Source organism: Malurus melanocephalus, unplaced genomic scaffold, assembly GCF_030028575.1.
Source record: "Malurus melanocephalus ecotype Western Australia unplaced genomic scaffold, MMel_1.1 scaffold_46, whole genome shotgun sequence".
Classification (NCBI taxonomy): domain Eukaryota; kingdom Metazoa; phylum Chordata; class Aves; order Passeriformes; family Maluridae; genus Malurus; species Malurus melanocephalus.
Window position 1 is genome coordinate 543,789 of NW_026623278.1, and position 16,057 is coordinate 559,845.

Below are 16,057 nucleotides of genomic sequence, written 5' to 3' on the forward strand. Positions count from 1 at the left end.
GCAATCTCAATTTATTGCTCCATTGTGAAGCCCCTTGTGATACATAAACAAATCTCTGAAGAGAAACAAATCAATAAAGTGTCTAATTTGATTAACCATGTTTTTAAATTCATCAAGACAACTGTACAAAAATAAACCACTTACTTGTCAGTATTTTCCACGTCTTCTTTTCATCATCATAATACTGAACCAAATTGCTGGGTAGCCGGTCAGGTCCGGGAGGCAATCCTCCAACCAATAACAGCATTTTCTTATTGGAACGAATTCTTCACCCAAAACAAGAGGAAAGATGAACAACCACATTACTGAGGAGTATTTTTAGTGCAACAAAATCATAACCATCAAAAGAATGTTCACTGCTTGCAGTTTTCTATTTCATCTTTTTGTGTTTCTTTTCCCAATCATGTCTCAACAATTTCTTGAACCAAGCAGAAAAATGATCAGAAAAGCTGCGTATCTCTCTACTCATGGAATAATAAGCTTCCTTTATGCAATTTGTTAGAGGTTCATTCTAGAACGACCTTTTTCTTATATTATCCCTTTAAATCATCACTCTTTACAGCTGAATACACATGAAATGCTCTGGAGTTGTACTAAGGTTAAGCATTAAAGTTGCATGTCAAAAATCGTATTAGTCAAAATCATTATTATAAGCCATTCTACACTCAAAGAACCTTGAAAAAATTAAGGTTATGCAGAGAGTTTGTGAGCCAACTCTTTAATCACACACTGAACTTCAGATATATAGTTTAGTACAATTAGCAGCACTGGGCTAATGGTTATGGGTTAAATGCTACTTACAAGCACTTTTGTTTGTTTAATTTAGTCCAGACTCTTGCTTTCATTCTCTCCCCCCGCTCCCCCCCTTCTCTTTGCTCTCCCCCTGTGCACCACTGGCTATAGCAACACCAATTGGTAAAAATGAGACTGTGATGTTGTTGTGAGCCTCCCCAGAGTGGAGCCCTGCCAATGCTTGCCACTGATCCAGCGGCATGAACCTGCTCAACTGTGCAAAGTCACTCTAATTCCCTCCCTCTGTTTTTCTACCTTCTCCCCCAGGGGGCAACCACTGAAAGGAGTGACTACCCACCCATCAAGAGCTGGCAATTCGCTGCTATTAACCGTGACCGTGATTCCCAATCTGCCTGGCAGTTCTTAAGAACAGGACTGCAATGTCTCATCTGCAGTAAAAGTGGTTATCTGCACCCTGGCCTCCAATGCTCCACCTGATGAACGTCGATTTCTCTGCAGCATTAAGGGATTTAGCACAATTGCAAGTGAAAACTGGAGGGGAGGCCCAGACCCCCAGATGAGCCCTGATGCTTTAACAGTCACTTTGCATATAATTGAACTCTCACCAGTTATACCGAGCTTGGGTGAGATAACGCTGAAATAAAGGTCTAGGCTCAAAATGTTCCTGCTAAATAGGAAGATGACGTAGCCTGGAAAACATCCATCCATGTGAATGACTGTGCAGAGGGMCCATGCATCTAATGGGAAGCACCCTTGTCAAACCTTGCTTTTCCAGGCACAACACCCATGCAGCACTCTGTGTCAGTCTGCAGCAAACACCCCTGGCCAAGAAAGACACAGAACACCGCRAACCGAAGCTTACCACCAGAGCTGCACATGGCGGGGTCAAAGCACCCCCCAGGAGCTCCACCTTCAGCAGTGCATTCCTGCAGTGGGAGCTTTACAGCTGAAGCACACCCATGGCCTCACTCCAGCTGTTACCCAGAACATGTGTTGGTGACCCACCCATTCCCATTTGTACCAAGACTGCATCCTCTCTGGAGAAGAATGGGCARCATGAATTAGCTGTTGACATGCACCAACCACAATGAACATCCTTCAGCAAGGGAACACACAGCTGAAAGCTTCATCCATACAATGCTCCAGAATGAAATTTGTCAAATGGCTGTCCAAAAGACAACTACAGACTATGGATATACCTGTGACAAGGATGGCCAGGGAACTACCTGGCATATGGCCTTGTCTGTTTTTTAAACAGATTTAAGGCTCAGGGAAGGTCATGAACTGACAGTAGATAACACAAAACCCTCAGTGCAGGAGCYGGAGTTAAACCATAGGGGCAGTAACACTGTGCCATGCTGTCCTACCCCTTGATTCTCTCCCGACTCGGGGAGAGCCCCTGCAGTCCCTCAGTCATTCTGACAAGCCAGCCTTTGACGCCTGCACTGCACCTGCTATGTGCTGTCAGATGAYGACTGTTACCTGCCCAGCAGACTGTGGCTGTGTAGGATATCAGGAACTGTCTCATGATCCCTGTCGRCACAGATTCCACAGTGAGACCAAGCTCTGGGGAAAGCTTACTAAAGCAATGCCAGTGTCTTTTAACATTCAGTCTCCMCAGTAAAGTTTTTAATGAGAGAACATTTGATAAAAACTATGCAACATGGGAGTATGATAAACTGTTTTTGGTATGAGTTAGGGATGACTGCACATGTAACAAGTGGCAGAGCAAACCAGAGCCATAAGTCAGTTATGCATGGCCATCCYTAACGATAGAGAATAAATTGTTTATTCCAACCCTCCTGTGTTGTATGTTATATCACAATCAACTCCCTGTGTATTGCAAAATTCAGAATGCCCTTGCAAGGTTTACTTGATAAAGGAGTTTATTTTGATTTTCATCTTTCATCTGTAAAACTCCCTTCTAACTCCAAAGCACTGTGAAAATCCAATGAATGGCCAAGGCTCAATAGTTAAGGTGAAGAATGAAATGTCAGATAYAACTCTGAGTTTCCAGACTCTGGCAGTTGCAACTATCCTTAACATTACTTTTTCAGCTAAACAATCTGAGAAGCTACTGTTTCTTGAGAAAGAGCGCTGCTGCTATATTGGTATACTTAAAAATATTTTTTAATATGTTTAAAATGGGAAGTAGCAAGAACAGAGACTTYTAGTAAAAGTTTAGTAAGAACTTAATAGTCAGCAAAGTCTCTACCAAAAGCACAGGGAAATCTCACATGGCAAAGAAGAGATGGGTACTTACACTTAAAATGTCTAATTCTCTATACTGAGAGCTCTTCCAATGCACCAAGTGAAGATAATACAGCGGCTAAAGATATGCAGGTCTTAAACAGATGTTAATTTGGAGCCAAATATTGTTTTAAGTTTTGATATGAAATGCTGCAATTTAGGTTTTGAAGAAAGGTTTTCTTTATTATGTCATATTTAAGTTTCATATTGCACTAAGAAGTACTGTTAGAATCTCATGCATTCTAAAATACGAAAACGTGTAAATGACTGCTACTTATATGCAGAAGACTTTTCCCAATATTAATAAAAATGTAATTCATGAAACACWATTATGAAGACAGGATTTAAAAATACATGTAATACATTGAGCAAGACAAAGCTTCCCCTTTTCTTGTATTATTACATGTTTGCTATTTGGATAACTCAAGATTRGAGTGTGAAATGCTCTTCATTACAGCTGACACACTTTTTTTTCACAGTCCCTATTTCACAGTGTAATATACTATTCAGTTACATGCCATGGTTCACAGTGTCCCTCACCAGGATTTTATGATCATCYTGTGTTCCATTAACATAGTGGATCTTTGTCAGGGAAGGCTAAACTGTGGGCATGCAGGCTGATGTCACTGCAAAAAGGTTGAGATAAATTTATCCATATGTTATCTTGAAAGCATTTCTTAGACTCCAAAACTCTGGTTCTCACTGATGAACATGCACGTATTGTTATTATTCTGCAAACACTTTCCAGCTTCTGCTAAGATTTTAAAACACTTAATTCACCTTAATTAAGTTCCTGGGTACCTCATGTGGTGTGAAATTTATTTTGTCTACTTACAAGTCTGGAAACCAAAGTATATTTCAAAGTCAACATTTTCAAACTTGYGTGGTTTCCCTCAGGCACACAAACCCAGGAATTTGAGTACTCGCAGAAGTGGCTTCATTTTCAGAGATACCCATCAACATAACTAAATCCTACTCACTTCAAAGGCAGCAGCAGATGCCCATCAGCTCTAAAACTCAGATCGTTAGTCCATGGTCTAAACTAACCATGAATATGCGCAGCAGGAGGCTGAGCTCAAGAGAGTTCATAAGCTCACAACAAATCAGTAGAAAAGGCTGTAAGAGACCTCAATGCTCCTGACAACCACTCCTACTCTTTTGCAACCCTGACAGCTTCATGTTAATAGAAAACGTATGAATGGGAAATACTCTTCTTGTACATTGTTTTTCTTTATTAACATATCCATCACTCTCGTACTGGTGGCTTTTCCTTATCTGGGCAATTAGTACAAGCTCATTCTACAAAAGCTGGCAAGAAAACAAGCCTCAACAACAGGTTTGTTCCAGACTCTTCCAGTTTTTAAACAATGCACCAAACCTCTGCTCTCTGCATTAGAGAAAGCAAAGAAAAGGAAAGAATACAACCATGAAGGGGCAATATTGTGGTTGGGCTACACATCAGAAAGAAAAATGCATCTTAAGACATACAGATGATCATGGTCATCAGTGAAAAAAAAAAAAAAAAAAGGACTATTCAACTATGCTTTACCCTTAACTTAGAGCTATAATAAACCCAGAAATCTGGATCATTATCTTTTCATATATGCTATCACCATGGTTTTCAGTATGGAGGGAGCCAGGTAGCTCTTCAGAAGAAACTTGACAGATATGATGGCATCCTTGCTCCCGCATCAGTGCTGACCTTAAACACAGCAGAGCCAAACTGATCTCCACGTGTTTGCCCACTGAACCCAGGCACAAACAAAACCAGCCGTAAGACCAGCACACACCCAGCAAGGGCAGGTCAATGTGTGGTGAGTTTTACTTACATCCTCAGATCTCATCACATCAAAGGATATAAGAAACCTGAGTCTGACAGCAATACTGTMAAAACAAGTAGCACGAATCTAAGAAAACAGGGCTGTATTAGCATGCAGCAGAAACAAATTATTGTAGAGAGGTTTAGACACYAATCTCAAGGTAATAGACAAAGATACACATTCTATACCAAGAAGTATTTCAGCTGCAGAATTTTTGTTTGCTAGAATCAAAAATTTAATTTTATCTTCAGAAACTAGGATGGTCSTTAGAAACTCTTTTCTTTTCAAAAGGCATCTGAAGGGGGACTGTGTTCAACAAAAAKGTAGTGGACAATCTCGCTGCAGCCTGCGAATCTGAACAAATGTTGCAGGCATCCATTTGCTCATGACTGAAAAAAATGTTTTGCCATCCAGAACATGGGATATGATCTTCAACAATTACCTTCCCAGCTCCTGGATGGGCATTTCAGTGCAACAAAAGTGTCATATGAAAACTGCTTATTTCAATGGATTTTGGCTTCCATAGTTGACTGCAAAGATAGCCATGATTAGTAACACATGTTTAATAGAGAGGAAATCTAATTATCCGGGAGTTTAACTATGAACTCGATGAAAGCCATAAGGTACAATGTAAAATTTATTTTGGACAAAGGAATTTTGAGGTTTTGTTATCACATAAAATGAACTAAGAAACATCCAGAATCTCTTYCTAACCCTATAGCCTGCCAGGGGAAGGACCTGAGGTCTCACAGGCAACAGACTAAGTCCTGAAGAATGTCTTTCTCCTTATGGGTAAAATATAAAAGAATAAAGAATATCTTGATTTTATCTAAACCTAAAGCATGATAAAATCTCTTGCAAATTATGACCAATAAATTATTTAGTTCTTCAGTTCATAAAACATTAAAGAATTTGCTGAATGTACAAAAGTTGCTTTATGTACGGATTTTTCTGCCTCTTCTAATTTGCACTTATTGCCCAGGCACACTTGAAAGAACMTGAAAGAACTTTCTATAAATACTAAAAATTTGGAAACTAGTCTTATAATGAAGATTTTGGTTTTCATATTTTCTTTCTCAATGAAGGCATGCTTATCAGAAGGCTCCAAGTACAAGATTTCATTGCAGGTGATTTTCCATCCTCTGTATTAAAATAACTTAAGATTCTGCTTGAGCTGTGAAATTTATGAACTCAATCCCACTACTGTTAGTCCTTAAGTAAATCTTYAAGGGTTAACTTCCAGCTTTTAATGGAARATTTTTCAATGTCAATGTCCCYTCCYTTTGGGATAAAAGGAATGTACCTCYGATGCAATGGGTAGCTTAGGGGTGGATAAGTGTCCTGGAAGTGGGACATCTATCAGCAATGCTCCTTTGGGAAGAACACAGTGGAGTGTTCTTCTCATCTTTGCCCCCTTGCATTATCAGATCTGAATGCTCAAGATATCCTTGCCAACCACACACTGAGAATCAGGAGCACTGTAAGAGATGTGAATTCAAAGGAAGATTACAGGCAAAGCAAATTGGTAAATGAGACACAAAATCTCCTGTGGAATGAATCTTATCAGCAAAACTATGCACACAACTGACTTTCCTCACTGATGCAAGTTCTRAAAAACATTTCAGTAATTCCCTTTATCACGAATACTTTAAAAAAATAAAATAAATAAAATGTCAAAGCTAAGTGCTTTTGCAAATTGCTTTCCCTTCCTCACTTTATTTTGTTTGGCCTTTTTTTTGCGTTTGGTTCATCAGCTCGTTCTATATTTTGGTTTTTTTGCTTTTATTTTTCTGACAGAAGCTATAAAATKAAAATGCTTTACAGAATGCTTCAGAATGGTCAAAAACTCTTCTTTTTTTTTTTTTTTTCCCTAGGAAATTTTAACCAACTCCTGTTTTCTGATTTTCAGGCTGTGGGAAGTCAAGAAAGTGCTTTTTCATTTGACTCTATCTGACATCCACACCAACAAAAGGTCTTGCATCCGAGGCTGTATTCTCCTCAGCTGAGGCTCCTTTTCCTTTGGAAGCCAAAGGAAAAGAAACACACCTTGCTGCTGGCTCACTCAAGGTATGACTCGTTACCTTTTCTACTCGTTTAGGTTTTTTTTTTCCTGAAATAAGGCATCAGTTGGGGAATGCAGGAAGAACCAACTGTGGCACCAACTTCTATTTACTTCCAGCTTCAGTGCAAACCGTCTGCTTCCATTGAACTTGGCAGCTGACAATATTTGCTCAGTTTATTGTCTGCTTTCCAAGAATACAGCAAGTGTTGACTACTAAGTACTAGGCATGACAGTCTTTAAAGAAAATTTCAGGGAGGCAGCAAATATGAAAAATGATGCCAGGAAGTATCTACTAATAGTTTTCAGCTTTCCATATTCTTCAGTTTCTTTAGATGATCCTTTGGTAAACCTGTAATACCAGATAGAATCTGTTTCAACAAAGCCAGCATGAGAGAAGTTTACAGAGCACGCAAGTCCAGCTCAAACCCTTTATTTAGGATTCCTATTAAGTTCTCTGCTCAATCTTTTCAGGCCATGCTAAGCAAAGGATAGTAAGAAACCGTGCTCTGATTTAGGAAACCGCTTGGATTTTTGTAACACAGGAGTTGTTTGAAAAGAGGAAATACTGCTTTTACAGATTATATCAATTTTTTCATAATGTGAGTTTAACAGAACCAAAGCTTTTTCCTGGCAAACTATTTTCTGTTGATTTTGTGTTCTACGTTTGCTCTCCTCACTCCCCTTGCCCCCAAGGCTCACTGTGCTTTCTATTCAAGTACAAATCCAAACAATTACAACATCACAGCTCTGTTCCATTTACTGCTCAGCAGTTACAGACTCAGAACCTCCATATTCTTCTGCTATAAAGAAAAAACTATTAGTGACCCCAGGCCACAACATGCCCTCTAAGACCCTCTCCTTTCTATCTCCTCTCTCCACAGGAAGGGGATGAACACCAGGCAAAGAGTGAACTGGAAAGTCTCAGACCAGTAGCCAAGATAGGTATGTCTGATGCTCACCACGATCCTACAGCACTCATTTGTAAAAGGTACACCCTAAGTGTAAATCATTCCATGAGGACTTTGTCTGAGATGGACTTCCTYGTCTAGGAGGCTCTGCACCACTTGTAAACTATGTATTTCCCAACAGGACAGTTGTGGATTGTATTGCCAAAKATGGGCAAGAACAGCACAGGAGCTCATGGGGGACAGCTCTGCTTTTAGGGACTTGCATGATTAGATAAATCTGCTGCACATACTGTTGCAGGTGGTGGAAAGGTGCATTTTTGCTACAGTATTTGAGGAACAAGTTCCCATTTCCACAGGCACTTTGTCATCAGTTTGAGTGGCTTAGTAAGATTACCTGCTTTTAAACTTTATTTAGTTTTCCCTCTAGAACAAGGTGTTTTGAAATCCAGGGAAAGCTTTCCCCTCAGGAAAGTCTGGAGATGCAGATATCTGAAGCTGCTTTAAGTGCTGAAAGGAGCACGGTGACACAAAGCCAAAGAGAAGCACAGGTCAGCTAACTGCAGCACCTCTAGAGATCCAAGCAGAGAGGTCTGCAGCAGTGGGGATTGGGGTGTGAGGTCAGGGTGTGTGTGAGAGGGACACTTGGGAGTTGGGGTAGGATTCAGGGATTCAAGAGAGGGAACAGGCAGAGGCAAAGTTCASTAGATTGGATCTGGGGAAGTGCCCTGTCATCTAGGGACATGAATCAGGAGGTCCAGTTCACAAAGGACACCAATCCAAGTAGTGCCTCTGACTGGCAAACTGGCTGGCAGRACAAGTACCTGCACGAGGTACCTGRCACCCCTTCTTCACCTGMAGCTGTTGGAAAGATGGTTGTCCATAAAAAAGGCCATTAAATGCGCTTCRTAAATTATGTTTCTCCAAACAAATACTATAACTGAGCCAAAAAAAAAGGCTATCACCTACATCTCTGCAGCTCTCAAGGATTTTACGAGCCCGGATATACACATCTTTAAAAAGACTCCCAAGGACTTTCCTGACCCACAGCAGTCCTTCTGGGACATTGGTGCTGTCTCTAATGTCCATAATGTGAGCTCCAGGCCTCCCACCCTCCTGTAAACTCCACATCTCTCCACTTACACTTTGGCGTGAGCTGTCTCCAGTGGCAAATGAATGCACATAAGGCAGGTAAGGAAAGTAGGTGAGGCTAACTAGGATTAAACTGACTACAGGTCTGTGGTTCACTACCCCACAGCCTCTAATGTGTCAGTCTCCTTCTGCAGCTCAGCTGAGAGAGTCCTGGCACATGTACAATTTCCTGATATTAATTCAGGCACATAAAAACTGATCCAAACCCCACTAAAATAAACCAGAGCCTCACATCCACTTAATTCATAGCATAACGCAAAAGTTAATAATTCACATACATTTTATGATATGGGGTTTTTTATCAGAATGTTAATATGGGATCTAAAGTATTTCTCACTTGCAATTAATGATGAACGTGAATATTAGTTAAAAATCAAAACATTGGCATTATGWTCACAAAGGGATAGGTAGGTGGCTGAAACCAGAACACACAGAGTGCATTTCAATAAAAAAACACATGCATTTTTTTACAACCACCAAACATGTCCTGCCGAGATTCTACAAATTCTCAGTAGAAAAAGAAGTCAAATTGAACTACGGTCTGTGAGATTTGGAGACAAATAGTGTATGCAAGAAGGAAATTATTTAATTGCCAAGGGATGTAACTGGTTTCTTCAAATTTTTAATCTCCTCTAGAAAGTAAAACAGACCAGGCATATATGTCTTCCACATAAATGCTACTGTCTCAYGCTGTTCAGCACTTCACATTTCCCTTCTTCATCACCAGTTATCATGTTCTTASTGAAGGAAAACTGTTCACATCATCTTCATCACCTGTCACTGTTTAATTTGCTATCTGTTTATTTGCTAATACTAACACCTAACAGTCGGAATGAAACCCTCTCCCCGCTGAAATTAAAGAAAAAATAAAACAAAACAGCAAACCAAACCACCTCCACAATTAGCTTTAGGAGGACCAGAATTTGCACTTCTAATCTCCCCAAGGTCTAGTAGCCCAGGGAACAAAAGTATAAAAAAACAGCTGGGGCTGTACATGCTGGGACTTTGCTAAACACATAAAACAGCATAGGCAGGCTCATCCTTCTAATCTCTTTGTCTCATTTCCCTCTTTTCTCTTATGGTCTTTAATTCTGTATTTTCTGCCGATGACTACTCCTCTCCCATGTCAGTTGGTTGATMCCCATCCATTTTTCCTCCTCCAAATCTGAAAGAGCTTTTCCAGAAACTGGAATACTCAGCTGTTATTGATAACAGATGCTGCTTCTGCCAAGAMTAGTTTTAGCCCTTTTGTTTCATTCCCTCTTCTTTTTATCTGTCAAGGTCTTTTTTGTTTTGCTAGTTTCTTTTCCTGTCTGGTGTCCCACTCTTACATTTTTCTCCCTTCAAAACTATCCTTCTCTCACCACTTCCCTCATTTGTACTTTCCCGCTTCTGCTGCTTACACCCCATTTCTCCCCTGGAGTATCTCAACTCCTTTCTTTTTCTGCATTTCCCCCTCTGCCACGGTTTCACGTCCCTCACTCCCCTGTGCCTTCAGGTATGCAGCTGTATGTGCTGCTCGATGGCAGATCCTGGGAGGAGCGGAACAGCCCAAACGCCCATGGCTGGCCAGAGGAGCTGCGGGTGTCCTGCAGCTCACAGACAACTCCCAGCCCACCTTCTCCAGCCTGTCCGGAGTGAAGGGCACTGTAAATAGTTACAGCACAGTGAAACCATAAAATTATGGCAGTAGTCTAAAAAAAGGCTACCTTATTCAGGTAAAACATTTAGTAAGTGCCACAAATTGAGATTTTCTTTTTTTTTTTTTTTTCTATAATGTTCCATTGTATGTCTACAGCTATGTTGTGCACTAGCACAAACAAAATTGAAGTTAAAGCTAGGTGATATGTTTTTAACCATCTTCATTGTTGAAAGTGAACAAGGAAGCAATAACAATTCTCAGTGGCTCACTCATCTTTAMAAGTGGTTTCTTCCCAGCAACATGGTAATGCTCTACCCCCAAACTTTTTCAAAATTGAAAATACATACCATGTGTTATATAAAATACATTAAATTACACAATAAAGCACAGAGATATTTTAATCAATTCAATACTCTGGTGAACATCTGCGAGTCAAATAAATGCCTGGAATAYGAACTTTCCTCTGTCTAATTGCATTTTCTTCCCAGAATTACAGAAAACATGATACAGAACAGAACTACGTGTCTYTTTCAGGGACAGACAAACATAATTTAAGCCTAATGTTCGGGGTCACTCACCCACTCCAAGGCGGAATCAACTATGATTTTTCCTAGTGACACCAACACTGATTGTGCCTCTAGAGGCTTGAACAGCAGCTTGTGTGCTGAAGCCCTGGTGAGGTGAGAATCACTGAGCCAACAGAATTACTAGCTTTGCTTAGAGTTGAGCACCTGATTAAATGTCAAATCACAGCCAACACACCCACCCCCTGTGGTGAAGTCCCAAACCTCACAATGCACAGCAAGGCTCACAAGTCAGGAACATAATTCCTCAACTTTTAAAATTCTGATCATTTAGTTGTTGTACCTTGAAAATTAATTTTACAAAAAYACATGAGGACATTCAAGCATTACCTTCTCCTAGGAAATTTCAAGGAAAAAACCCTGCTCTCTCTCTAGTTTTTCGCTGCAGCACAAAAGACAACCCAGTACCTGCTAGCCCCCGCATCACTTGCACTGCAGTATCTGCATTTGTGGCCCAAACTTTATAAATGCCTCTCCTCACAGTGCACAGACTGGCTCTGATGAGCCCAAATCTCTTTCCTCCAGCCCTGATCAGAGAACTAACTTTACAGCTACATTTCAGAGGAGAATCAGCGCATTTTGAGCTTCCYGTTACATTCATTTCCATTAAGAAATGTAAGGAACCCTGATGCCAGTGTACTCCAAAGTGTGTAAATAGTTATGTATGTAACACAGATGCTTTTTTAAAAGTAGCTTGTTACAAAAAAAAAAAAAAAGTTATTTTTAAAAATACAGAAAAGTTACTGGCAAGTTCTAATACTGAGTGCAATTCTTATTCAACATGCAGGAAGCAGGTGGCTGTGGCACTGGGCTGCTTGCATTTCTCACCAACCCACACTACACTGTGCAGGAGCTATTACCCTGCACAAGAGGAACAGTTAATCTCTTTCTGAAGACATGTGAGTCTTTTGCGAGTGACCTTTCATTAAATTCCAAATTAGAAAAGTCACCATTACTCACAGAAAAAAAAGTAATCAGAGTTTTGAAGTCTTTTTCTGTGTAATAATTTTTATGTGTTTGCACATGTGCTTCATTGTTAGTTAGCAGATTTCTTTCTGCAAATTAGTAATTTAAGRAACTCCTTGCAGATTTTCTTCCTCAAAAATAAAATTCTACTGAATGAACGTCAACCTGTTAAGTTTGCAACTTTAGAGAAACTATGAGTAACAGAAATGACAAGTCTGGAAATCTGTGTGGTCTTGAAGAGTTTCTTTTTTTTCCTCATTCATGTTTAAGAAGGCATTTGTACACTTAGGTAGCCTGACAAAATCTTAAAGTGATTAAGATTCAGGGATGGGCCTTCATGACCTTTATGAATTTCTAGGAATATCRTCCAAGACCAAAAATGAAAATATACCAATTGCATTCTGCATTACTAAGCATTTCAACATCTCCAATAGTTCAACATTTGGAGTAAGTTCTAATGCCTGCTTATAAATAAAGCTGAATGGTTTTGCTCCCATTTCACTGCCACTAAAGAACCCAACCGAGAGGAGCTAGTTACTAGACACACATTAAAGTTGAGAAGGTGACAGTATGTTTTCACCCACTGTTGTTAAGGGTCTCTGTCTGCACAGCCACGCAGACCTATTACAAACAAAAAAAAGCATCATTTATGGTATTTGAAGTCTCCCGTAAATCTAAGTTAAGTGCAACTTAGACTCTCATCTAGGACTACTTAAAGTGCAATTCCTTTGTGTACACTCCTGCTTACAGGGAAAGCCAGCTCCCAGCACCAGCAGTATCAGATTCTTGCAGCATCCATGACACTTGTAAGCATTCAGTGGTCAGAACACCACTACATATCCTTCAAATGACATGGACCACTGAAGCTGGAAAGGTGTCTTCACTGAACCAAGCCCGCTGGTATCKCAGCAATCCACCAGGACACGAGCATCAGCTTGCCCCCGCGGCGTGCAGAATCTCGCCTGAGGAGTTGGTGGGGTTTGCATTTTTGAAAGTCATCACTTTTGAGTATTGATATGCAAAGGGTAGGCACCAACTTACAACAGAGGCATGTCAAAAATACTTTACACTGCAAAATACTTGTGTTTGATTTTTTTTTGATTTCMGAGTGAGAATCAGTTAGACAACAAGGTGATAAGCATAACACAACACTAACATAGTGAGCTAGCCAGACACAATAAACTCCAAAGTTAAACCATATGGGTACCCGTTAACGAGGAAGTATAAAGAACCCTCTGCATTAATGCTAGTAGAGTGTATTATCTAAAGTATTCATTAATGTACTATTTTTTTTCTTGCTGTCAACTTATTAGTAATATGCACCTATTTGTTTAAAAGCTTATAATAAATGGAATAATATGAAGTGTGGTTTGATTTCTGTACTATGGCACTGTATAATACCAAAACYGGAAGATGGTATTATGTTTCCATTTTTGAATGAAGTACAAATGTATTTTAAAATGAGATAAATAAATTTCGTGTATGTTTACTACTTGTTAAACGTAGTGCGGTGCGTTCAGTTCCTAACACCAACCTCATAATGTCAATCTTTGACATCATGATTCATTACCAAATTACATGAAAATAACTGACATGTCATAGATGTAAGGACTATGAAGTCACAAGCTCCACACACAACAGGGACACCACCCCACCATCAGCAATATCAGGGTGGTGATGATGCCAGATGATGCCAGTTATTTATGAAAATAACAAATTAGATTTAGGACTTGGCTATTACAGCTTAAAACGCCCTGAAGACGTAACTCCTTCTYAGGCAGTAACGTTGTGGGAGAAAAAAAAAATAATTACGGCCTATAAAAAACAACAGATTCCCAAAGCGCGGGAGGCCAGAAGGCCGAGGGGAGGGGACGAAAAGTTTGGTGGTACAGGGGGCGGGCGGCTCGGCCCCGCCGCCGCCCCCCTTGAGCCGCTCCGGCCGCCGCACCGCCCCCGGCCCCGGCCCCGCGGGGTCCGTGCCCGCCGGGACTCCCCGCTCCCGCAGCCCCCGCGCCCAGAAGCGTCCGTGAGGGCAGCCCCCTCCCCGCCGCCCCTCACCTGCTGGCCAGGCTCTGCCGGCAGTGCTGCCTGAAGGGCATCAGGTGGTAGTTCATGGCGTCCAGCAGCAGCTTCTGGCAGACGGGGTCGGTGCGCATGAAATCCACCGACTGGACCCGCTCCACCAGCTCCGGCGCCGGGATGAGGGCGAAGCGGAGGCGCTTCATCAGGTCCGGGGCGTACTGCATGCGGGTCTCCCGGTCGTGCTCCAGCCAGAGCACGGACATCTGGAAGAGCGCCAGCTCCGACTCGACGGGGGGGGGCAGCGAGTCGAGGAGGGCGCGCATCTCCTCGAAGTTGAGCAGCAGCACGTCCTCCACCAGGTACTTGTTGGCCAGCTTCTTGGTCTCCTCCAGGCCGTGCAGGGCGGCGATCTTGCACACCTGCTTGTAGTTCTGCACCGAGATCTGGTCGTTGAGGAACTGCACGCACAGCTTGGTGACCTGCGGGATGTGCAGGATCTTGCTGACCGACAGCACCTCCTCCACCGTGTCCAGCGAGAGGGTCACGTTGGCCGTGTACAGGTACTCCAGCACCAGCCGCAGCCCGATGGACGAGCAGCCCTGCAGCACCAGGTTGTTGATGGCCCGCGGGCTGGCCAGSAGCTTGTCCTCCGGGGAGGAGGATGGGGTGCCGGGCTCCTCCTGCGTCTGCGGCGGCGGCGGCTCCTTCGGAGGACCTCCCAGCCCGTCCTGGGCGCCGGGCCCCAGCCCCAGGGCGTGGGGGTGCCCGCCGCTCCCGCCGCCGCTGGAGAACAGGGATCGGAAGTACTGGGAGCAGGAGGCCAGCACGGCCTTGTGGCAGTGGAACTGCTGGCCCTGGGCCGTCAGGGTCACGTCGCAGAAGAGCTGCTTCCTCCACAGCAGGTTCAGGCCGTGCAGCAGGTTGTCGCTGTGGCTGGGGTCGAAGGTGGAGGTCCTGTCCCCGGATCTGGACATGGCGAGCGGCCTCCGGCACACCTGCCTTTTAAACCCTCCTCCAACCTGGGCAGAGGGGTGGGGAGGAGAACGGGGTGGGGGGGACACACGGGACGACACAACAATAAACACAGAGCTTTAGAGGCCCGGAGGGCGCATCCCGGCYGTGTGCGCAAGGGTGGCGGGGGGCGCAGCCGGGGGACGGGCTCCCCTGTGCCCGCTGAGCCGAGCCGCCCCCCCGCCCCGGATACGGACGGGCTCCCTCGGAGGGGCTGCAACTTGGGAGGGCTGGAGGAGATTTATTTTTTAGCCTCTCCCCTCTTCACCCCCGCCCGCCTTTCTCCTCCTCCTCGGTGCAAACCGGGCAGTTCTCCAGGGGAGGAGCAAGGAAGCCGGGGACATTTTCAAAGCTGAGCCACCCCGCCAGGTCCCCCCTCACAAACATCCAAGCAAATAATCACATCCCAAATAGCTGCCCCCCCACCTCCTTCCAACTCCGCGATGCCCAGAGAAACTACCAAGTGACTGAAACTCTGCCGGGCAGGCGAGCAGCCCTGCCCGCCCCCCTCTCCACCAGCYCCCGGTCCCCTCCGGCCGCTTTGGCAACTCGGCGGGGCCGAGACCCGCTTCCTCCCCGGGGGACGGCGTGCCCGGAGCGGGGACCCCGGCGCCGGCTGGCACCGAAGTTGAGTCCCTCGCCTCGGYCCAACGCGGGGGTTGCAATACTTCGCACCCCCGAGCGGGGCCGGGGGGGATGGAAGCGGCAGCCCCGGGCCCGGCGAGGGGCCGCCCKGCGCTGTCCTGCCCGGTTCGCTTCTCCTCGCAGCAGACGGCGCCGCGGCCGTAACTCCGGTAACTACGTGAAGTTCAAGTTGGGGGAAGGACGGGGGAGGCGGCAGTGGGCGGCGGGGAGCGGGGCCGTGCCCAGCGGCCCCCCGGTCCGGCCGG

The 16,057-nt window shown here is 43.8% G+C and overlaps 1 protein-coding gene across 1 annotated transcript in view; it reads right to left on the reverse strand.

Moving 5' to 3' along the window:
- The window catches only part of KLHL14 (kelch like family member 14), a 56,061-nt gene extending 40,931 nt beyond the window's left edge, over positions 1-15,130 (reverse strand). The window contains exons 1-2 of the mRNA XM_057364985.1: positions 14,193-15,130; positions 145-266 (exon numbers count right to left, since the gene is read on the reverse strand). Coding sequence (XP_057220968.1) covers positions 145-266; positions 14,193-15,130 — 1,060 coding nt within the window. The remainder of the gene's footprint in view (positions 1-144; positions 267-14,192) is intronic.
- Positions 15,131-16,057: the final 927 nt, after the last annotated feature.